Below are 24,150 nucleotides of genomic sequence, written 5' to 3'. Positions count from 1 at the left end.
AGTCCACGGGGTCGCAAAGAGTCGGACACGACTGAGCGATGGAACGGAACTGAATAAAATGAAATTACTGTATTTGAAGTTTCCGGGGTCCGCCCAGGGCTCTGCAAAGTGAGAGAAACAAAGGATAGCTGCACCTCTTAATAGTATGACTTCCTAGTTGGTATATTTCATAATGCTTACCTGTTTTACTTCCACCTTCAACATGTTTTGTCCTGGAAACATACCATGTTAATTGCCTTCAGACCTTGCTCAGACATTAATCATCCTACATGCCCCGCCCCGACCGTTTACTACTGTAACTTGCCCTCTGATGATTTCCTATTTAAAAATCCTACTTTCACTTGAGCTGTTGAGTCAAGTGAAAAAACAGATTCATCCTTTCCTCTAAAGCCCGTTTCCCTTTTCTAGGTGCCTTGTGTGTTTGAATGGTGCCAAGATTCTGCCAGGCCTGAACTTGAAACCACCTTCGAAACTTCTCCCTGATCACCCACATCTGCTCATCCACATCCAATCACTTGGCCTTAAAAGTTCTTTATTAGACCACAAATCACTCCCTCTTTCTGTTCACACTTTGGAGAAAGGAATGTGGAAAAGTTTATTTAAAAAAAAAAAAGCAGAAAGCACCATGCAAACTGAAAGTCACAGGCAAAACTTTATGAATAATATCTTAATGGAGACTCTGGGCTAATCTGAATTCTCTCTCAGACAGGAATTACCAATTCACATTCTCCTTTGTTGGCTGGAGAAAGTTGCAAGTGTTGTCTTCTTTAATAAAGAAAATCATATTAAGATGTATAATATCATGGCAGAATGGAGTTAAAACATCTTCTATTATCAAACAGATCCTCCTTCCCAACATGGCAGATACTTCAACATTGCTTTGCTCTGTCTTCATCATCAGAAGTGTTCCTTCCTGTAATTTCAAACTTCTTTATGTAAATCATCCTTCCTTTGTTCTCCCATTTCACTTTTTTTACACCCTGAGTCTTATCTTGTATTAAAATTTAAATGCCTATGAAGATGCCTCCTCTTCCCCATTGACAGTGAGCTCTTAGAGAACAGGGACCTTCTTGTGACTATCCAGTCAGCAGTTATGCTTTAAACAAGAACAGACCAAAGGTGAGAACAAATAAATAGAACACAGAAGGATATTCAAATAGGCCTGAAATTAGAAAATTTTAAAAAATAATAATCTGGAAGAGTAGCTGAAAAAAATTCATTAAACATATTGCTTTTGCAAGAAATCTACAGTTTGCATTTTGGTGAAGAATTCCTGAAACCTCTTCATGATGTGCATAGACTTGCACCCACTCTTTAACATAATCGTAACCTTTTTCTGTAGTTCATCCGTGGACCCAGAAAGGAAGGACCTTCCCAATACTGAGAAGTGGTGAAAGAATTGTGACTTTAGTCAGCTCCCATTTCTGCTGGTCTTAGTGGAATGATTCAGGGCTTTCATCCTTTGCAAAGCTAGCTGAGAAAGAGACAAGTCCACAGTGTATGCCCAAGACCACAGAGCTATCTTTGGCCTTGCCTTTTTTTCCGCCTAAATTAAAAGAAAGTCTCAGCTGTAGGTATCAACTGGTAGAAACCATGGGTGGCAATGCTTTCTCACAGATAGGAAGCTTTGGACAATTCCAATGTTGTACAAGCACACTTTTTATATATTTTAATCAAGTTTTCACTTTGCTCTTAAATCAGTTTTTCCTGAAGCCCCATAATAACTGTTAGAAAAAAATTACAGCACTTATTACCTAACCTGATTACTAGCATCTATTTTACAGTGATTCAAATCTACTTTAGCAATACTCTATTTAACCATAATAATAGTTAACCATGGCTACTTTTTGTTAAATTTTAAAAAGTCAACCTAACAATTTTTATGCAATTCAAGACTGACATAATGGTTCATACGGAGATTTTTTAAACCTAATTGTTCAGGCCAAAATATTGACATTTATCTTTCAGTGTTCATCTTTCTACAGCTTTTAGATAAATAGCTTCTATGAATTGGTAGATACATTGGTGGTTTAGTCACTCAATTGTGTCAGTTCTTTGCAACCCTATGGGCTATTGCCTGCAAGGCTTCTCTGTCCATGGGGTTTTCCAGGCAAGAACACTGGAGTGGGTTGCCATTTCATTCTCCAGAGGAACTTCCCGACCCAGGGATCAAACTCTTGACTCCTGTATTACAGGCAGTCTCCTGCATTGCATGTGTATTCTTTACTGACTGAGCCACCAGGGAAGCCTCAGGAAATCCCAATAGTATTTCTTTATAAGGTTTCTTTAACTCAAGATGATCTGTTGGCACCTGATTGTCAGTATTCATATTTAAGGAACAGAACTTCATGCCTGAGAATGGAGCTTCTTGCTGAGGCCAGGGGTCAACTTCCAGCTGAAATGGAAGAGATTAAGCCCTGAGCCCAGAGAAGACCCAGCCCGTGTCACGTGCACTGTCTGTGCAGCTTCTTGCTCTTCTGGTGACTTCCTGCTACTGTGGAGCGCCGCAGAGAGAAAGGGAGGGAAACCGACAGTCTGGCATCAGATCCATTCAGGTGCTAGAACAGGCTCTGAGGAACACCGTAGAGAAGGGGTCACAGGCCCTAATAATAGTTGTCAGTGCCTTCCCGGGTGGCTCAGCTGGTGACGAACCCGCCTACAGTGCGAGAGACCTGGGTTCGCTCCCTGGTTGGGAAGATCCCCTGGAGAAGGGAAAGGCTACACACGCCAGTATTCTGGCCTGGGACTTTATAGTCCATGGGGTCACAAAGAGTCAGACACGACTGAATGACCTTCACTTCACTTGAAAAAGACAGGTGCAGCCTCAGAACTTGGGGCTATATATTGCTTGCGCTCAGTTGCTCAGTTGTGTCCAACTCTTTGCAGCCCTTTGGACTGCAGCTCACCTGACTCCTCTGTCCATGGAATTTTCCAGTCAAGAATACTGGAGTGGGTTGCTATTTCCTCCTCCAGGGCATCTTCCCAACCCAGGGATCAAACACTGGTCTCCTGTGTCTCCTGCACTGGCAGGTGGATTCTTTACCACTGAGCCACCTGGAAAATCCAATACATTGCTTACTCTTAATAATACACCTGTTTATAAATCACAAAGCATGGCTGACCTTGCACTATGCTACAACTATATTCCAATATATTTTTAAAAATAAATAAAAATAAAATACACAAGTGTATAGAGAAAAAAACTTGAATAAAGACTAATTTTTTAAAATGTCAATGGGCAGTACAGAGCACTATACCTCATTTAATTGCAGGGAAGAAATTGCTACTCCAAAACGTAAGAATGATGTGATAGTTTGTTCACTGGTTTATTCAATTTTTAAAACTTAATTTGCTTTTAAAAATTACGGGAAAAGAAGAAAATAAGGCAGCAAAAAAGCCTACAAGCCACAACAGGAGTAACATCATTAAAAGACACAACTAGTTGTTCCCAAATGCCTTTGTGACCAACATGATTTTGTGTCATAACCTGGCCATTATTAGCTGTGAAGGGTGTGAAACTGAGCCTTAACGCCAAGAGCTGTTAGCCCTAGCCTACTAAATTCTCTTTCCTACCTACTGTGGTTTCCAGCATGAATTTCTCATTCTTTGTTAGTTACATATTTACAAAGAAGAGTGCTTTACTCCTATTTGGCTTTGGACAAGATTTAAAAAGCGAAAAAACTTTATTTACAAATGTTCTATTGCTTTAAATATATATACAGAGTAAAGGATTTGGATAAAATAGGATAAAATCACAGGAAGCAAAGCCAACTTTTCATAAAATCCAGGAGAAATTAGTAACACTCAGAAAAATCAAAACCAGTTATAACAGTTACAAGAGAGTCAAAACAAATAGATTGGGGGACAACAAACCACATCAGATTTCCCTCAAACCCTCTAGCCAGTGTTTTTGTTCCATAAGTTAATAGCCAGTTCAGAAATTCAAGTCACATAGAATCTTATTTCTACTTACCTCACATGGTGAAGTCATTTACTTTGTAAAAACAGTATCAGAGAAAGGGATTGTCTCCATTCAGGGAATACAGTAGGAAAACCACTCGCTCAAAGCGACTGAGAATTTTTTGAGGAATAAAACCATCTAGCCTGGGAAGTGTTGTTGAAATCCAGGCATACTTTCTTATAAAAATGCTACCTCAACTCAAAACAAAATTGACTTTCTTTCTGTGTGCCAGTAGAGTCCCTGGGATCCTTGGTTGGTAGGCAGGTAGGTAGGCAGCCTCTTAGTCCACAGGCTGCAGGGGCTGGGGAGAGTTGGGGGGCGGTAGCTTTCAGTTCAGAGGCCCATGCTTTCCCGTTGTGCATCAGCAAATCTGAGAAGTCACTGAGCTGTTGACAGGTGGTGTTAGGAACATAATGAGAGAAGAGAAATGGCTGCTAACAGTAGTACCTGCCACCAGTGCTGCTAGGAAGCCTTGGCAGCTGTAGGATCTTGGCTGAAAATGCTAAATTAGGGTGGCTCTTGAAATCTTCAGCCTCCCAAGTCTGTTAGTTCCTCCCTTTACAGGAGAAAGGTTGACACAGCCGGTTTCTATTTTGGGGATAAAGGGTAAGTTGATGGAAAAGACAGTCTTATGGGGAAGACTGCCCCGAGGTGAAGCTTGAAGACTTGGCACTCTTTCCTCCTACCAGCCGTTTGGTGCTTCTTGACCCGGTGGGGGTCTCAAAGACCCCGGGGACACTGTGGCCATCCTTGGGGGACTGGGCCTGCTGGGCTTCTTTCAGTTCCCTGACAATGAAAAAGGAAAAGTGTACATTCCTTGGTCCTAAATTAGAGATGATATTTATGATCAAAACCAGCATAGATTTTTATTTTTATTTCAGTATTTATAGAAATAAGCATGAATGATACACAGAATAGAAAATTAACTCCTGTGATTATCTTTAGAAAGGGCTAGCACACACGTGCCTCAACACATAGCAAGTTTGCCTTCCTGAATTCTACTGCTGCTGCTGCTGCTGCTAAGTTGCTTCAGTTGTGTCCAACTCTTCGTGACCCCATGGACTGTAGCCTACCAGGCTCCTCCATCCAAGGGATTTTCCAGGCACGAGTACTGGAGTGGGTTGCCATTGCCCTCTCCGGAATTCTACTGATAGGGGCATAAATGGTCTTTAAAATTAAAGAGAAATAAGGAGATGACTCTACAGGGGTCAGCAAAGGACAGCCCATGGGTCAAATCTGGCCTACCACCTGTTTTTGTAAATAAAGCCTTACCAGAATTCAGCCACTCACATTCATTTTTGTACTGTCTCTGATCACTTTCACATCACTCCAGCAGAGTTGAGTCATTGCAGCTAAGACCATATGGCCCACAAAGGATAAAATACTATCTTGGTCTTACAGAAGAGTGTGCCAGCCCCTGGTCTAGAAGATTTCAAGAAGGCGTCTGCCTCATCTCCATGATGGGTGCTCACTTCTGGTAATGACCAATGACACACACCTGTACATCCATGTCTGGCTTCACAGATATACACACCACACCTTAAGGAAAACTTACAGTCCTGTGACCGCATATATATTTGCATTTTATTTGTTAGCAGAAATAGAGCAAAAAAAAATATTAGGAAGGATTATTAGGAAGTTGCTTACAAGGAAGGATTACTTCGCTAAAGTCTTCATTAGAGTTTCCACAACTCATTGCCAAGAAATTATTTGGGGGGACTTTAAAGCTAATCATTCTAAGATGGACTATGTATCCAAAAGAAATTGGACTTTAGTATATTTTAGACAGCTGAAGTGACAAATAGATTGCAGGGATTAGCTCTGATAGATTAGATCTGACAGTTCCTTAAGAACTATGGACAGAGGTCTGTGACATTGTGCAGGAGGCAATGATCAAGACCATCCCCAGAAAAAGAAATGCAAAAAGGCAAAATTGTTGTCTGAGGAGGCCTTATAAATAGCTATGAAAAGAAGAGAAGCTAAAGACAAAGGAGAAAAGGAAAGATATAGCCATTTGAATGCAGAGCTCCAAAGAATAGCAAGGAGAGATAAGAAAGCCTTCCTCAGCAATCAATGCAAAGAAATAGAGGAAAACAATAGAATGGGAAAGACTAGAGATCTCTTCAAGAAAATTAGAGATACCAAGGGAACTTTTCATGAAAAGATGGGCACAATAAAGAACAGAAATGGTATGGACCTAACAGAAGCAGAAAATATTAAGAAGAGGTGGCAAGAATACACAGAAGAACTATACAAAAAAGATCTTCATGAACCAGATAATCACAATGGTGTGATCACTCACCTAGAGCCAGACATCCTGGAATGCAAACTCAAGTGGGCCTTAGGAAGCATCACTACGAACAAAACCGGTGGAGGTGATAGAATTCCAGTTGAGCTATTTCAAATCCTAAAGATGATGCTGTGTAACTGCTGCACTCAATTTGCCAGCAAATTTGGAAAACTCAGCAGTGGCCACAGGACTGGAAAAGGTCAGTTTTCACTCCAATCCCCAAAAAAGGCAATGCCAAAGAATGCTCAAACTACCACACAATTGCACTCATCTCACATGCTAGCAAAGTAATGCTCAAAATTCTGCAAGCCAGCTTCAAGAGTATGTGAACTGCGAACTTCCAGATGTTCAAGCTGGATTTAGAAAAGGCAGAGGAACCAGAGATCAAATTGCCAACATCTGCTGGATCATCAAAAAAGCAAGAGAGTTCCAGAAAAGTATCTACTTCTGCTTTATTGACTACGCTGAAGTCTTTGACTGTGTGGATCACCACAAACTGTGGAAAATTCTTAAAGAGATGAGAATACCAGACCACCTGACATGCCTCCTGAGAAATCTGTATGCAGGTCAAGAAACAAAAGTTGGAACTGAACATGGAACAACATACTGGTTCCAAGCCGGGAAAGGAGTATGTCAAGGCTATATATTGTCACCATGCTTATTTAACTTATATGCAGAGTACATCATGAGAAACGCTGGACTGGAGGAAACACAAGCTGGAATCAAGATTGCCAGGAGAAATATCCATAACCTCAGATATGCAGATGACACCACCCTTATGGCAGAAAGCAAAGAAGAACTAAAGAGCTTCTTGATGAAAGTGAAAGAGGAGAGTGAAAAAGTTGGCTTAAAGCTCAACATTCAGAAAACTAAGATCATGGCATCCGGTCCCATCACTTCATGGCAAATAGATGGGGAAACAGTGGAAACAGTGGCAGACTTTGTTTTTTGGGGCTTCAAAATCACTGCAAATGGTGACTGCAGCCATGAAATTAAAAGACACTTGCTCCTTGAAAGAAAAGTTATGACCAACCTAAATAGCATATTAAAAAACAGAGACATTACTTTGCCAACAAAGGTCCATCCAGTCAAAGCTATGGTTTTTCCAGTAGTCATGTATGGATATGAGAGTTGGACTATAAAGAAAGCTGAGCCCTGAAGAACTGATGCTTTTGAACTGTGGTGTTGGAGAAGACTCTTGAGAGTCCTTTGGACTGCAGGAGATCCAACCAGTCCATCCTAAAGGAAATAAGTCCTGAATATTCATTGGAAGGACTGATGCTGAAGCTGAAGCTCCAATACTTTGGCCACATGATGCGAAGAACTGACTCATTGGAAAAGACCCTGATGCTGGGTCTTTTCATCTCCTTTTATATTTCAACAATTCACTGGATGTAATGATTACTTTAAAATGCCTTCAGGATCCTGTTCAACCATTACTGCCTGACCTTTATAATACCAGGTCCATACCATCTAATTAATTCCTACTTGTTAAATGAAGGAACAGATTAATAAATGCATGCATGAATACAAGCTTACATGCATAAGAAATAGGATTGCTTCCTTAGGCTTAGAAAATACCTCTGTCTTAAACATGGGCCAAGACAGAATTTTTTTTTCTGTTTTTTTAATTTATTTATTTTTACTTGAAGGATTGTTGCTCCACAATATTGCATTGGCTTCTGCCATATATCAACATGAATCAGCCATAGGCTCTGTAACAATCAAGACAGAATATCTGCCTGCCCCATGATTTAATGGACTTCTAATGGGTCTCTTCCCACCTTAGTTACAGTTATCTTACTTTGGGTAGTCATCTACCAGTTACTTGAATACTGCTGTCACTTAGAATCCTAATTTTTCTTCACCAGTTGTATTTCCTTGCATTCATTTGCATTAGCTGGAATTCTCTCTCTCAAGCTGTCTACTCACAGAGCATCCAGCCCCTTGTTACACAGGGTCCCTCTTTGTGGGCAGGAGACTCCATGTCACAATGTTGGACTCCACTTGAATCCATAGAGAAGATACACCAGACCAGTTGTGTCACTGTGAGTACCACATAAATAGGTTCTTCCTCAACTCCAGCATCTGAAAATCTACCTTTCCAGTGTGGCTGTCTTGAACTTTTCCAAGTTCAACTGGTGCTGAAGCTCTTCTGTTTTCCCCAGGGAGGGACAGAGGACTCGACTCTTGGCCAGAGCTGCTGCAGACGGTCTCTCTGCTGGATCAGGGTGGATCATGCTCTGAGGAGGTGGGACCAAAAGGGAGGAAATAGAAGCTTCATTCTTGGGAAAATCTCCCCACCCAACCAACTCCAACCCAGTTTCTGCTGCTGGGTTTTTTGAAACTCAATTCTCCTTTGTGCAAAGGGAAGAAAGAAATGAAAATTTAGCTCCACCCAAATATCATCCTTATGTGATAGCATCCATCATCCATACCTTTGACATTCTCAAGTATCATCTTTTAAAGCTGATTGAATGATGAACTAGTCTAATGCCTTAATTTTCAACAGAGGAAACTGAGGTCCTGAGATAAAGTGGCTTGTCCGAGTTATTGACAGGACCAAGACTAAAACCTGGGTTACCTACCCAACTGCTAGTTCAGCTCACTTACTACCATCATGTGTCCATTTATCACTTAAAATTAATTAAGGATATCCCACCATGACAGTATTCCTATAGCCTTTGTCTTCAGAGGATGTCTGCAGACTAAGATGACTGGAATGCAATAGAAAATACCTAACTGTATACAGCAATTAGTGTCAAATAATGAAGAAAACACTGACCCTTCCATTTGAGGAGCAACATTCAGAGTCCGCTCCACTACTTAGTATATAGCCTTGAGCAAGTCACAACACTTTGCTGAAACTCAGTCTTCCTTTACTGGCATTTGGAATAGCAATATTCACCTTCTGGACTGTTGTGAGAATTAAATGAATTAGCATATACTTATTACCGAAGGTAATGGCACCCCACTCCATTACTCTTGCCTGGAAAATCCCATGGGCGGAGGAGCCTGGTAGGCTACAGTCCATGGGGTTGTGAAGAGTCGGACACGACTGAACGCCTTCACTTTCACTTTTCTCTTTCATGCATTGGAGAAGGAAATGGCAACCCACTCCAGTGTTCTTGCCTGGAGAATCCCAGGGATGGGGGAGCCTGGTGGACTTCCGTCTGTGGGGTCGCACAGAGTCGGACACAACTGAAGTGACTCAGCAGCAGCAGCAGCAGCACAGGACCAACACTGAGCTCCCCAGAAAGTATAAGGATCAACTAACTCTAAGAACGATTTACACATAGAAATAGGTGGACATCTATTTGCCATTACATTTTTAAAAATGACATTTCCATCTTTTCTTCACAAGAGACTGCACCTTGAGTAGCTGGTGGAATTCCCTGGAGAGCTCCTGAGGAATGTCTGGAAGGTTCCCCTCACGAATGTGATGCCACTCGGTGCCGTTGGCAGGCAGCGACTCTGCTCCCGCAGCCACCGCAATAGTCAGCCCCAAGGCAAATATGTCTGCTTTGGGGAGGTGCTGATAATTCTTCAAAACAGAAGACAGGAAGGCTGGTTAGTTTGCCAAGCGAAGCGAGTCTAGACTAGAACACAACCGGTAAGAGAGAGTTGCTTGAACGCACATGGCCTTAAACAGACTCAGTGCGGAGGTCGTCTCTGCTGTGGTTAATAGTCTCTTTCTAGAGAAGACAGGACAGGGCATCAATCCACCTGAGTAATACTGCCCTGGTCCTGGGAACCCAAAGCTGGTGCTTTTTGATGACCTAGACGGGTGGGATGGAGAAGGAGGTGGGAGGGCGGCTTAGGAGAGGGAGGACGTATGTATACCTATGGCTGATTCATGTTGATGTATAGCAGAAACCATCACAATGTCGTACAGTAATTATTCTTCAATTAAAAATTAAATTTAAAAAATTTTAAATATGCTGCCCTGAAGAGTCAGAGGCAGAATCTCAGCACTCTTTTGTTCTCTCAGGTTCAAAGAGGCTTGAAACTTAGATTGACTGCTCATAAAGAGGAAAGACTCCTCTTTTTCCCTCCAACTATCATCCTGTAGAAAGTTTTATCCTTCCTAGGCCAGACTCATAGACATGTTAAAAGATAAGCAATAACTGAAGGCCATTTCAGTGACCAAGGCTGGTGGTGCTGTCAAAAGGCTAGTCACATGATAAAGGTTGGGTTGGACCAATAAAGGTTTCCTTCCTACTAGGAAATTCATAATGCTAAGAATTCTAAGAAACATTAGTGATAGCAAAGGACCTTTACCAAAAAGAAAAAACAGTAAAAATGTTGATTAATCCATTGATTGAGCCACCCTCTTTGCAAACATTTCCCCATACTTTTTTGTAAACGTTTCTCTCCTGCCTTTGGTCTCCATTCTGTGTAGAAAAAGGCTGGTGTACATTCAAACGATAAATAAATACTTTTCATTTCTTGCACTGTCAACCTTCATTTGAAAGTCAAAGGTTCAATGGACTATTAATAACCCTTTGTTCCCCAAATCTATACCTCTTGCAAAATCTCATTAGCCAGGAAGCGACTGTCCCCCTCTTCCACTCTGGGATTGCTTATTGACGTCACATGACCCAAGTCACCTAAAAAAAAGAAAAAAGAAGTAGAGTTCTTTCAAAGTGTGTTTTTCTTAAAACTGGAATAAATGGATTAGAGTCACCAGCATACATCTTGTAGGATAAGAGTATACCAATCAAGTTACAAAACAGACTCACCAATTTTATACATCACATCAGCAGAGAGAAACCAATCAGCTTCATTTTCAACCTCTTCCGGGACTACGGGAGAGTTGCTTTGCATCTTATGACAAATGAAGATGTTACCTGAAAAAAAATACAGAACTGTCATAAGGAATAATTCCTAAACCTTTTCACCTCAAAGATTCTTTTCTGTAAATGACATTTCAATCATCCTCCTCTTCTGTATGTGCAGGTAACAAGACTACCAAGGTTTCTTTTCTTCCATGGAATCTCTCACGCTACTTCCAAACAGCTCAGTGATTGATAATACTTATTTCAGTGGAACTTAAACCTCAAACCTCTTTGAAGAGGCTGGTGACCTCAAAACAAAGAAATAATCAACAACACAGGACAGTAACAACATTTCCTTGCATTTCACATGAATGAGTGCCTTAACCCACTAGTTGTAAACAGTCAGGATGCAGTCTCTTATCTATGCTGTAAATTCAATAGTTATTTTCATACTTGGGCTTCACTATCTGGGAGTCTTTTCTTTCTGTCCTCTTGGCCCAATGAGAAAGTAGTTAAAGCTGTTTAACTAGAATGTGGGCAGGGGGAGAGGGACGTGGAACCAATGAAAAGGTTTCTGCCAGCTAACAGCCTCTTTGACAGTCATGCAGGCACAGATTCTGACAACAATGGGGAGGGGATTAAACACAGCCAGAGGAGCAGAGGAGAGCTGTACTGACTGGGCTTGATGTCCAGGTGCACCATGCCGGAGTTGTGGATGTATTTGAGCCCGAGGGAAATCTGTAGAAGGATGTCCTTGAGTCTGGGCTGTGGGAAATGATTGCCAGACTTCGCGTTTTCAGTTATTGCAGCCTGCAAGCTCCCACCTAGGAAAGAGCAACAGAATAGCCCCACCAAATGAGAGAAAAAGGTGTGAATCTTATACGTGAAATCCTAGTACATATTCAATACATTCCTCATGAATGAACTCAGCCGAACAAGTCTAAACTGCTTCCATGTTGGTGTGAAACATAATATCAGCTCCCTGACTATACCACAAACATATTGGAAAAAATAATTAAGGGCCTTTAAAGAGGAAAACAAAATGCTGTATCCTAAGTAGCCAATATGTGGCTCTATTGCCTTGAGTATTTAACATTTAAAAAGCTTTACCTTGCTATCAACAGAAGGTCAGTCAGGCCTAGTCATATAGCTACTATGGTGTTGATTCCATGTTGGTGTCAAGCCAGTGATTATAGGCCATTAGTAACTTTAATGTAATTGATTTCAAGTTTCCTTCCATTAAAATATATATCACGAAACAAGAACATTTAATGATGGCTGACCCAAAGAAAATATAAAAGCTCCATGTGCACCTAAACCCTCTTTGAGCCACTGTTTGTATATCAACTCCATCACTGTTATCAATAAAAAGATAAGCCCTGAGCTCATCTGACTACCTGACCTCAGATGCCCCTGCCCCAAGGTATTAGAATGCTTCTGAACCTTTTGATTCATTAATTAGCATTTGTCTATAGCCTCCTCAGTCAAATTAGAGAATTCTGGGACCCCCATCAGTTATAAGGCCTGTAAATCCCCCCTTCAGGTGTGTATCAGAACAGTAGGGTCTGAGATGGCAACTGTACTTTTAAGGAAATCTATATTTAAAACTCTCCTATGTAAAACTGAATGTAAAGGTTGAACTGCCACATTCAAATAAATTCAGAAAGGAGAATTTAGCACCTTTCAGAAACAAACCAAAAAAAAGGGCTAAAGTAGAAGGTTTTTGTTTTTCCCCGGGAATCTCCTTAGGAAAGAATTTATGAACTGTAGATGACATTAGAAAGGAAGAATAAGTAAAGAGTGCATTGGGGTTATAATAAACAAAGCCATCTTGAGGCTAGGTTTGCAGATGAGTTTATGAGATGTGACGGAGGAAAAGGGAGGTTGCATCAAGGCCCCTGGGTCTCCACTAGCCTGGCTGTTCCTTTAGGACAGGCCCACAGCTCATTCATCCTTCCTGTCCCATGGTCTGGCATGTAATCAGTATTTTCTGAACTGAATGTCTATCCTGGCAACAGAGGGAAAAGACTGAGTGAAGGCCCCTATGAAATATATGGAAAGAAATAAGCATCGTAAGTTACTTCAGTTCAGTTCAGTCGCTCAGTCGTGTCCGACTCTCTGTGACTCCATGAATCACAGCACGCCAGGCCTCCCTGTCCATCACCAACTCCCGGAGTTCACTCAAACTCATGTCCATCGAGTCAGTGATGCCATCCAGCCATCTCATTCTCTGTCGTCCCCTTCTCCTCCCGCCCCCAATCCTTCCCAGCATCAGACTCTTTTCCAGTGAGTCAACTCGTCGCATGAGGTGGCCAAAGTATTGCAGTTTCAGCTTTAGCATCAGTCTACTTAGCATTCCTTTAATATGTTCCTTTAGATTATAAGTAGAGGGATTTCTAATCCTTTGAAGTGGGATAGGTATTTAGTAAGGGGAACTAGACCAGTGATAGCAGCACTTTCAATTACTTAGAATCTCTATGAAAGTGAAAGTGAAGTCGCTTAGTTGCGTCTGACTCTTTGCAACCCCAGGCTCCTCAGTCCATGGGATTTTCCAGGCAAGAATACTGCAGTGGGTTGCCATTTCCCATAGAATCTCTATGCTGCTGCTGCTAAGTCGCTTCAGTCATATCCGACTCTGTGCGATTCCATAGAAGGCAGCTGACCAGGCTCCGCCGTCCCTGGGATTCTCCAGGCAAGAACACTGGAGTGGGTTGCCATTTCCTTCTCCAATGTGTGAAAGTGAAAGTGAAGTCGCTCAGTCGTGTCTGACTAGTAGGGACCCCATGGACTGCAGCCCACCAGGCTCCTCTGTCCATGTGATTTTCTAGGCAAGAGTACTGGAGTGGCTTGCCATTGCCTTCTCCATAGAATCTCTATAGGTAGTGTTAAGGTTAGCCAAGTGATAAAACAGTAGAAGAGAAGTTACTGAAAAGTACTCATTCATATGACTGTATTAGAATATGCTTATTTTGCTAGAGCTAAAACTGATTGTCCACACACTCTTATAGAACAGCATAAGAACTGTTCTTTACTAAACAGTATTAACAAGAAGTATCCATTGACAGGGGACTTCCCCAGTGACTCAGATGGTAAAGAATCTGCCTGCCATGCAGAAGACCAGGTTCGATCCCTGGATAGGGAAGATCCCCTGGAGAAAGGAATGGCTACCCATCTCAGTATTCTTGCCTGGAGAATTCCATATACAGTGGAACCTGGCAGGCTACAGTCTGTGGGGTCGCAAAGAGTCAGACATGACTGAGTGACTAACACGTTTCACTTCACTTTCATGCATTTACAGACATAGCAATACTGAAAGAACTGTAAACTTCATCCCTCCTAATCTCACCCAGGTGCACTGAAGCCTTATCTCCGTAATCCAAGGCAGCCCCTGGCATCGGCTCGGTGCCTTAGGAGGTGCCCTACGAAGAATACGGCCAGCTCCCGGGCAGTTCTTTTCAAACCATCTTTGTGAGATGAGTTGCTGAATTCCTTCCTTTAAATAAATGTACTCACCCCACTTGGTAGGAGAAAAGATACTTCAGAAAAATATATCCTTGTTTTCCTGTCTGCTCATAAGACCTAACAGATGCCAAAACAAAGAAAATAGCAAATATCTTCTGACAATGAAATGCAAAAAGCAGGCCAACAGTTCAACAGCACGTCTTATTTATGTATTTGTATTCTCACTATGTTACTTTGCTGTCAACGACACAAGCCTACTTTTCTGCTGGGAAAATTGTCCCTTATCTGGTGGGAAAATATAATCTATATTCACCGTGTTCCAACTTCTGGATGTCACATCACTTGAGCAAATGTGAGAACCAGTATCCTAGAGGATCGTGCTCTGTAAAACTTCTATGCCAGAAGACGTCACAAGAAAACACTGCGATTAGGGAGAGATCGGGCTTCCCAGGTGGTTCTAGTGGTAAAGAACCTGCCTGCCAAAGCAGGAGATGTAAGACACACAGGTTTGATCCCTGAATCGGGAAGATCCCCTGGAGGAGGGCACAGCAACCCACTCCAGTATTCTTGCCTGGAGAATCCCATGGACAGAGGAGCCTGCAGAACTACAGTCTATAGGGTCACAAAGAGTCTGAGATGACTGAAGCGACTGAGCACCCCCACACACACAGGGAGGGAGTAATTATCCAGCGCTGAGCTGGTTAGAATCCTGGTTGTTGCAGAATCAGCCGGCTACTGGAGATCTCACATTTCTGAGGCTGGCCCAGAGGTGACCTTGTAGGGGACCTTGGCTAGGAGAGGGTGGAAACTTGTGATTGGTTCAGGGTTTATGAGGGACAGAAGGGAAATCAGATGACTGTTAGCCTCTCATAGTTAAAATCTGCGTTATCTACATCATGTAATTTATAATTGAAGTTAAAACCGTAACCATGCTTGTTCCAGCCTGACTGCTATGAGATGCTGGGTAGAGGGGTTTGGGTGGATATGAGGAAACAGGGCATAGGATGAAGAGGCAAGACAGAAGGGCAGAGGTAGGTTGTAGGAGCGGAAAGAATGAAGCACCGGCTGCCTAACACATACTTTGGATTTCTTATCCTTTACTTAGACCCACTCCAGTACTCTTGCCTGGAGAATCCCACAGACAGAGGAGCCTGGCAGGCTAAGTCCATGGGGTCACAAGAGTCCGACACCACTTAGCGACTCAACCACCATCACCTCCGGGAAAAGTCTCAACATGGATTATCCTCAACGACAAACAAGATTTGCGTGTGTGCGAAGTCACTTCGGTCGTGTCCGACTCTGTGCGACCCTATGCGCTGCAGACGGCCAGGCTTCTCTGCCCGTGGGATTCTCCAGGCAAGAGTACTGGAGTGGGTTGCTGAGCCCTCCTTCAGAGGGCCTTCCCGACCTGGGGATCAAACTCGTGTCTCTTCCGTCTACCTTCATTGGCCTGCGGGTCCTTTACCACTATCACCACCCGGGAAGCCCCACAAAAGGGCATGCTTTATTTTCCATCATCAGTTCCCATTTGAAAGGTTCAATGTATGTGAATTACACTTTGCTGAATCACAGCTACGTTTGAGTTGGCAAGTATTGAATGAAGTTAGCTGAAGCGCCACAATAAGCAAACACTGATCTCCCATAGTATCTTACATCTAGTCCACACTCATGCCTGGCTTTCAACACCCACTACAGGCTTCCTACACTTCACCTTGCTGGTCTGACTTCCTCCTACAGGGGTCACCTCAGTCCTGTTTAGTCTCCTTTCTATCTACTAGGCCAGATGCAAGCCCAGTACCATGTTCAAGCCTGCATGCTGGTCTTCCCTCTGCTTCCATAAACTCAAGGAATCCTTCTGCAAGGTCTCATTCAAGTCTTACCTCCTTCGTGAGATTTTCTCAGGCTCTGCTAATAACAAGTATTACCATGTTCTTACTATGGCTTCCCTGGTGGCTCAGAGGTTTAAGCGTCTGCCTCCAATGAGAGAGACCCAGGTTCAATCCCTGGGTTGGGAAGATCCCTGGAGAAGGGAATGGCAGCCCACTCCAGTACTCTTACCTGGAGAATCCCATGGACGGAGGAGGCTGGTAGGCTACAGTCCACAGGTTGCAAAGAGTCGGACACGACTGAGCGACTTCACTTCACTTCACTTACTATGTATGGGGACTTAATGATGTGCTAGTTTGACATACACTGTTGCTAATTCGCAAATGACTCTGTCATGTAAATATTACCGTCTCTTTATTCAGTGAGATTACACGATGTCTCAGTGATCCTGAGAGAACTGAAGTGAAAGTCACTCAGTCGTGTCTGACTCTTTGAGACCCCATGGACTGCATAGTCCTTGGAATTCTCCAGGCCAGAATACTGGAGTGGGTAGCCTTTCCCTTCTCCAGGGGATCTTCCCAACCCAGGGATCGAACCCAGGTCTCCCACATTGCAGGCGGATTCTTTACCAGCTGAGCCACAAGGGAAGCCCAAAAATATTGGGGTGGGTAGCCTATCCCTTCTCCAGGAGATCTTGTCCACCCAGGAATCAAACTGGGGTCTCCTGCATTGCAGGCTTGTTCTTTACCAACTGAGCCATGTGACAGAGCTGGGGTGTGAACTCCAGTCTGCCGACCTTGAAGCCCAGGCCCATCCCACCACAGCCTGCTACCTTTGCTCACGTTTACCCTCTCTGGCCACTTTGTGTGCTCATTATAAGAGAGCAAATGGCATAAAGTATCTTGAAGTAAGGACTTACCTCACCCTACAGGCTTTTGCACCCGAGAGCTTAATACAGTGTCAAACCCGTAGAAGATATTCAAATGTTGAAAAGAATGAGATGATTTTGTAATAGATTGCTTCATCATATTCTTTTCGAAAATGTGAAACTTTTACATTGCCCCAGTTAAAATTTTACATTGCCCACAGGTTAAAATTAGTTTTGCTTTATTGACTGATTTTTAAATTTGATATTTTCTTTGTTAATAGGCAAATGTTATGGAAATAAAATCAATCTTCTCTATAGAGAGAAGGAAGAAAAAAAGAATAGGGACTCTCAGGTTATGATAAGAAATTAAGAGAAGATGATTTTAAAAAAGGTCTCAACTACTCAATCACAAGTATAAGGAAAGGGTCCATTTTGTTTTAACCCAAAGAAACTATTAGAAAAAGGGATTTTGGGTGAGCTTATTAAAGAAAAAAACCCATGAAGTTCACAAGTAAGGCTATGAGAAAATCAGGCTATAAGGAAATAACAAGGAAGATGCCAAATTACTATTTTGCAGAATATGTTGTACCATTTTCTATGCTTCTAGCACCTTATCAAGTTATTTACTTACCTACTGGTGAAAGTACTCATGTACACACTGTTGAAGCTTTATCACTGGTCACTATCCTCAAAAGCCAGGCTATCTGGTGGTAACTAAACTTACCCAAAGACAGACTGCACCATTAAAAAACAACTCAGGGTAGGTGTATATGTTGGGGGGATGCCATTATCCAGTATTACTGGGGCTAAAATATGGATTGCAAAACGTGGATGCATCCCAAAACGATGACGAGCTTCCGTCCCATTGGTACCACTTTCCTATTATATCACCAGACGTTTTGATGAAAATGTATTTCCAAGAATAACAATACATAACTTGTCATGTAACCCCTTAATCATAGATAAGAACTATTAAATCATGGATTAGAAATATGTTGATCCAAAGGACCACACTTTGTGATTTAAGTAACCCAGAAAAAAGTTTTACTGGTTACTGTGTATACATAGTCCCGAAGGACCTATGAGGATGTATCTGAAGTCACTAGATTTCAGTCCCAGCACCCCACCCTATGCCCCTACTCTTGTGAGAACACATAAAGCTCAAAGGTAAGAAGCAGCAAGAAACATGAACAGTCCCCAAACACAGGAATCCACTTCCAAATTAATCAAAAGTTGGCTATATAAGTTTACCACTCTCTCCTCCAAAATAGTAGAGACTATGGCTTACATCTTTTAGAGCACCTGCTGCTGCTGCTGCTGCTAAGTCACTTCAGTCGTGTCCGACTCTGTGTGACCCCATAGACGGAAGCCCACCAGGCTCCCCCGTCCCTGGGATTCTCCAGGCAAGAACACTGGAGTGGGTTGCCATTTCCTTCTCCACCTAGTAAATGGTAAAAAGATGATTTACCATTCAAACCACTAGCGTAAAAGTTTTCTAAGTATTAAAGTGTGAAGGATGTGATAGCTCCTATGTACCAACTACACATTAGCTTTGAAAGAAAAGCTAATAGCATAAGCCTGAAATTCCTTGCCAGCTCAACTCATTTCCTCCAGCTCTCTGCTTCCAAGCAAAACAGTAGTACAGACTTTTAGATATGATTCTGCTATACCTGCTATTAAGTCCAAGAAGGAAGCAAAGATTTTTCTTTCCAAAGACTTAAAAGCTAATCCTCCCTCTCCATAGATATGAGCCCACATACTTACCATTGCAGTATTCATTCTGAATGATCATGTAGTCATCTTCTGCCCACGCAGAGTAGTAACGAACCACATGGGGGTGGTGTCCCAGCACCGCATGGGCATAAACTTCATGCATAGCCAGATTCCTAAGAGACAGAGAAGCATTGAGGAAACTGAAAATAATACACATACAGATTTTTTAAAGACAAGATATGAGGCATTATTCACAATGCAGAACACTTATTGAATGCTCACTTCTTGCTTACTTACTATCTTATGATATTTAATGTTTGTAACTCCTCTATATGATATAGTGACAAGGATGAAGCCTTGAAAAGGTTAAGTGACTGGCCCAAAGTTGAGCTGGTGATAGTAGATCTAAGACCAGAACCTTGGTTGTCCTGGGCCCAAGTCCACGGTTTTTTGATTGAACAGGATATATGTAGAGAGGAATCTTAGGCGTCCATTACCTCAGGAGCAGACTTGGTTTGATTCTAATTTTCACAATCTAAAGCCCTGATGGGCTTAACAAGAAATGGACTTGATTGTGGATATTGTGATGGGCCCTCTACCATCCCTATGAAAGCTAGACAGTTGTTATGTGTGTGTTTAGTCATTCAGTCATGTTCAACTCTTTGTGACTCCTTGGACTATAGCCTGCCAGGTTCCTGTGTCATGGAATTTTCCAGGCAAGATTACTGGAGTGGGTCGCCATTTCCTACTCCAGGGAATCTGCCAGACCCAGGAATAGAACCCGGGTCTTCCGTTTCTCCTGAATTGCAGGCAGATTCTTTACCCACCGAGCCACAGGGAAGCCTTTATAGTCAATGCTAAACTCTGCTGGTATGATGTAGTCACAGGAACAGGCCTGAGGACAGATATCCATCATGGAATAGGAAATCAAACACACAAAAAAAGAAGCAAAATACAGTGCTTGATCGATTTCAGTATATAAATGAAGAATTCCAAAGACTAAGTTCAGATTCAGCATTTTAGTATTATATTTCCCAGAGTTCACAAAAAGCAATGGCTGAATCTGAAAATATTTGTTTTCCTTGTGAAAAGGAAGAACTTTTGAACAATTAGTTCTGTGAATGAAATTTAAATTTTTGTTAGTTTTTCCTGGCTTGGAGTTTTTCAAACTTGACTATTGAGTTTATTATTAATACAAAGTAGAGATAACCAGTGAATTAACAATAACTTGGTAGTATTTCTGATGAACTAAACAGATGTCAGAAGATCCTTTCCTAAATCCATTCATTAGGAAAAAAAAGTAGTAAGACCAGTAGTAAAAACCATGAGAAATACAAAAAAAACCAGACAATACAATTCCAATTGCTCATGGTATAATTCAGGAAATAACATCTCTGATCTTGAAAATTCAGAAAGGTTACAAATGTGAGACAACTTTCAGTGGTAAGGTTGACTTTTAAAAGTAGCAAATGACATCAGTGCTCTTATTCAAAATGTTTTGATAAATCCAAGTGTGTATTTCTAGTACATTTTAAAAGGTACTCACTCATCTGATAATCCTCCCAAAGGTTTCGTGGAGCGTTTTATTGCATAAACACATCCATCCAGCCTCTTAATGCACTTGTAGACTGTACCAAAGTCCCCGACACCAATTTTTTCTACCTCCAAGAATTCTTTTTCGTAGCGGGAAGCCATGTTGGTTTCTCGTAAAACACATCTCTGAAATATTTTAGCAAAAAGTGAAATATTTTAGAATAAAATTAAGGCATATTATAGCCCTCAATTTCCCTAAGTTTCCAAAAAGACTTTTGAGGCAAATCCATTGGATTCTGTCTGTGTCAATATTCATGGTGGCAAGAACTACCTCACTCCACAGCAACCGCCCTGCCACAGTTGCTGACTACCTTCTCGGTGCTCTTTATAGCCTTCCATACAACTTTGTGCTGACATTTCTCTTGGCTAACTTATTAAATCTTACTCTGTATTATTTCCTTTATCTGGGTCTTCTTCCCTATGTTTGTTCCTAGAGGGAACACTGCACCCATAGCCAGAGCTACTGTCCTCAGCTGAAAGGAGTGATGGGCTCTTGGAGGAGGATGCTAAACAGAACACCTCTCTGACTCTTGTTTACTCATCTCACACTCTGGCTGCTAATGTTCCGTCTTAAGTGCAATAAACATACTTTTTAGTTTGCTTCCCCCAAAGCCTTAGTCTAGAGAACAAAATTGTCAAATTGATTTATTTCAGACTGTGTGCTCAGCTACAGCAACCGCTCCCCCTACTGGCCAACCATGACATCACTCATTGCTCTGCTAAGTAAGGAACTCGAGCAAGTCACTGAACTCCTGTATCAGTTTTCTCATTTGTCAGATGAGGATCAGAGCAACTATGTCTCATGGTCCTTTCAAATATTGTATGAGAATTACATATATCACGAACACATATAAACTCTCAGTAAACAGTAGCTCTGATGATGGAAATATCCAAAGATTTATAAGAACCTCAGTCCAAACTGATTCATCTCTGTGAAATCACCTTTTCCCAGTATCTCCATCAGCAAGAACTTTTCCATCTAACTTTTAATGTTTAAAAATTCTTGACTCTTACCCAGCTCTTCATTTTCAACATCCAGGCCCAGTCAGTCTTCATCAACAAGATCGATAATTTCCCTTGCCCTTACCAGTCTTGAGCTCAGTTTCCTTGACCTCTGGACTTGCTCCAGCTGCCAGCCCTTTCTCTGTCTCCTCTCTCAGTAAGATTGTTTTTGTGAAATGATGCCACAGAATGAGACAGACCTAACTGTTTCCCATGAGGAATCCTCACCTCTGGTCAGAGGCCTGAAGACTATGATAGTGCTCACCTGCTCCTTGATATCCTCATCTCAGACACCAAGCACCAGCTTACCATCCGTATCACCCCTTCCCCATCCTCCTCCCTGCCCTGTATGGACACTGAACATTATACTATCATGAAAACTTGCCTATGTCCAACATGTCATCTTGATGGCACTTTAATATTCCACTGACTTTATGCTCTAATTTATTTGACCATTCTTCTATTATTGGATATTTGGTACTCTCCCCCGCCATTTCTTTCTTTTTTTGCTCTTATAATTAAGGCTGCAACAAACATCTCTGGTGGTAATATTCACAGCATTACTTTCTTAGTTTAGATTATCAGATGAGGGATACCAGATCAAAGATTGTGAACATTATAAAAATCAATAGATACTAACACATTTAAGAGCTAAATTTTTTACATATAAACCTCTGGCTTTATACTATTTTTCTGCTTTTTTTCTTCTTTTTGGACCTTAAATATCTTGATGTTCCCTTTACTTCTGTACCCCAGGAATACAGAACTTTCCCCCAGATCAAAGACAGAAGCAGTAGCCTTGAATTTAAGAATAGTTCAAGGTAATGATTCAGCAGTATAGCTGTTAGACACTGTCTGATAAAGTAACAGCTAGCTAAGAATATAGGCCCTGATTACAGTCCAGATAAATTCAGCTGCAAAACATAGTGACTACAAGCGTCAAGGATTGGGGAGGAAGGGAGAAAGAAAAGAGGTATTAGAATGAAATGGCTGTGTCACTACAGCTGGTCCAAAGAGCAGTGCTCACCTTAGCAGGCAGCCCTCGTTCTCCCTTGCCTTCTCCTGGACTCCATTCCTCTCTTGGGGGGAAAAAAAAGATTAACACTTACGGAGCCTGGTACTGTGCTAGGTTTGGGCACAGTACCAGTAAATAGGACAATTATTCTCCCTCTTCAACCTATATTCAGAAGCAGAAATAAACAGAAGTTTTTAATACAAGAACCTAGGACAGTATTAAAAACAAGATATGAAGGATATTCTAGACAGTACTATGGACTCTATTTTGAAAGTAAAAGCCTTTCTGCACAAAAGAGGGTATATAAGCTAAGATGCCAACAATGAGGAGGAACCAGCTAAGAGAAAAGAAAATGGGTTTCAGACAAATAGAACAAGGTATGCTGAGATGTGGAGTCAAGAGAGCTTACCGAACATATGAGAAACTCTAAGGGCTGTTCACCCCCACAATATAACATGTCCCCTGCAATGCTTACCTTCCCCAGGGCCTGGCCTGTCTTAGGTTCATGAGCTGACTGTAGGCATAGCAAAATGCGCTCTAATCCTAGCTAAGATGTTTTCAATTACTTTTCAATAAGCTGAAGTCTCTGATGGATATTCTCTTTTGGCATGAGCAGATGCATTCTGGAATCTTTAAGCAAAATTTCAGTTTCTAGATGAGTTAGGTTTCTTTTCTGGACAAGTACAGAGTCAAAATGGCAAGTGGAGGACATTATACTTCCACAAAGAAATTGATGCAGGCAAACTTGTGACTTAAATTTAATACTACATTCTAATCTTTATAGAATAACAATACCACAATGAAAAAGAAGGGAAAATACCCTCTCAGAATCACTAAGTGATTTTACTAAAGTGTCATCACTTTCAGGGCCAGGAATTCAAATCAGCAGTCTTTTCCTGCTAGCTTCAGTGACAGATGAATCCATTCACTCTGCAAGATTACAAAGAATCCTGAAGAGCTAAAAACCAGTGGAATACTCATAACAAGAATAGATCCAGTGTACTTGTGCTCGAGTCCTATTTACTTAAGATCCGAGAAACAGTATTGAGAAAAACCTATTCTGGCTACAAGGCTGATTAATATAGGGTCAGTGATTCCAAAAGAACACAACACATTAAACACTCTGTCGACTTTAAGATTGTTAGCTCTACATTTTGCCAAGTACATCTGAGCACAAAAGACTGGCCTGTTTTAGAGGTGCTTCCATTCTATAAAAACACAGCACTGAACATAAAGAAATGTCCCTGAGGGACTTCCCTGATGGTCTTGTGGTTATTCCTCATTTCATTGAAGGGGACACAGGTTCCCCCATCCCTGGTCAGGGAACTAAGATCCCACATGCTGCCAAGAAATAAACAAAAATAAAAGCAAGTACCCCTTCACTCCCTCACATGTGGATAGGGTCACTTTAAAAAAAAGCCCCTGAGTAATCGGCAAACTCCTTATGTGGTCATTTTCTGCCACCGAGTGGCATTTCTAGAATAGTGTAGTCAGCTTTCCAACTATCAGCACCTCCAAAAGCAACACTCTTTTTCTCTTCAGCCAATCTTCCATCACCTGAAGAGGAGTTCAAATTCTGGCTCTATAGCTCTTATTGCTAGTCATACCACTGGATTCAAAACAACAATCTACTTTCTGAAA

General features: G+C 41.7%; 1 protein-coding gene across 2 annotated transcripts in view; it reads right to left on the bottom strand.

The window, feature by feature from the left end:
* Positions 1 to 712: 712 nt before the first annotated feature.
* The window catches only part of WEE2 (WEE2 oocyte meiosis inhibiting kinase), a 30,965-nt gene continuing 7,527 nt past the window's right edge, over positions 713 to 24,150 (bottom strand). Inside the window, exons 3-11 of one of the 2 annotated variants that reach the window (XM_088832675.1) lie at positions 22,522 to 22,573; positions 20,446 to 20,618; positions 18,951 to 19,072; positions 11,707 to 11,853; positions 10,994 to 11,101; positions 10,776 to 10,861; positions 9,625 to 9,795; positions 8,352 to 8,494; positions 713 to 929 (exon numbers count right to left, since the gene is read on the bottom strand). In XM_088832675.1, the coding sequence (XP_088688801.1) occupies positions 713 to 929; positions 8,352 to 8,494; positions 9,625 to 9,795; positions 10,776 to 10,861; positions 10,994 to 11,101; positions 11,707 to 11,853; positions 18,951 to 19,072; positions 20,446 to 20,618; positions 22,522 to 22,573 (1,219 nt within the window). Of the gene's footprint in view, positions 930 to 4,590; positions 4,748 to 8,351; positions 8,495 to 9,624; positions 9,796 to 10,775; positions 10,862 to 10,993; positions 11,102 to 11,706; positions 11,854 to 18,950; positions 19,073 to 20,445; positions 20,619 to 22,521; positions 22,574 to 24,150 lie in introns of those variants that run through there. The other variant, XM_055420287.2, reaches the window with a different exon arrangement.

This window comes from Moschus berezovskii, chromosome 3 (assembly GCF_049115385.1).
Source record: "Moschus berezovskii isolate FMDL1 chromosome 3, NW_MosBer_1.0, whole genome shotgun sequence".
Taxonomy (NCBI): domain Eukaryota; kingdom Metazoa; phylum Chordata; class Mammalia; order Artiodactyla; family Moschidae; genus Moschus; species Moschus berezovskii.
Note: the sequence above shows the minus strand (reverse complement) of the source record. Positions and strands in the feature narration are given on the sequence as shown.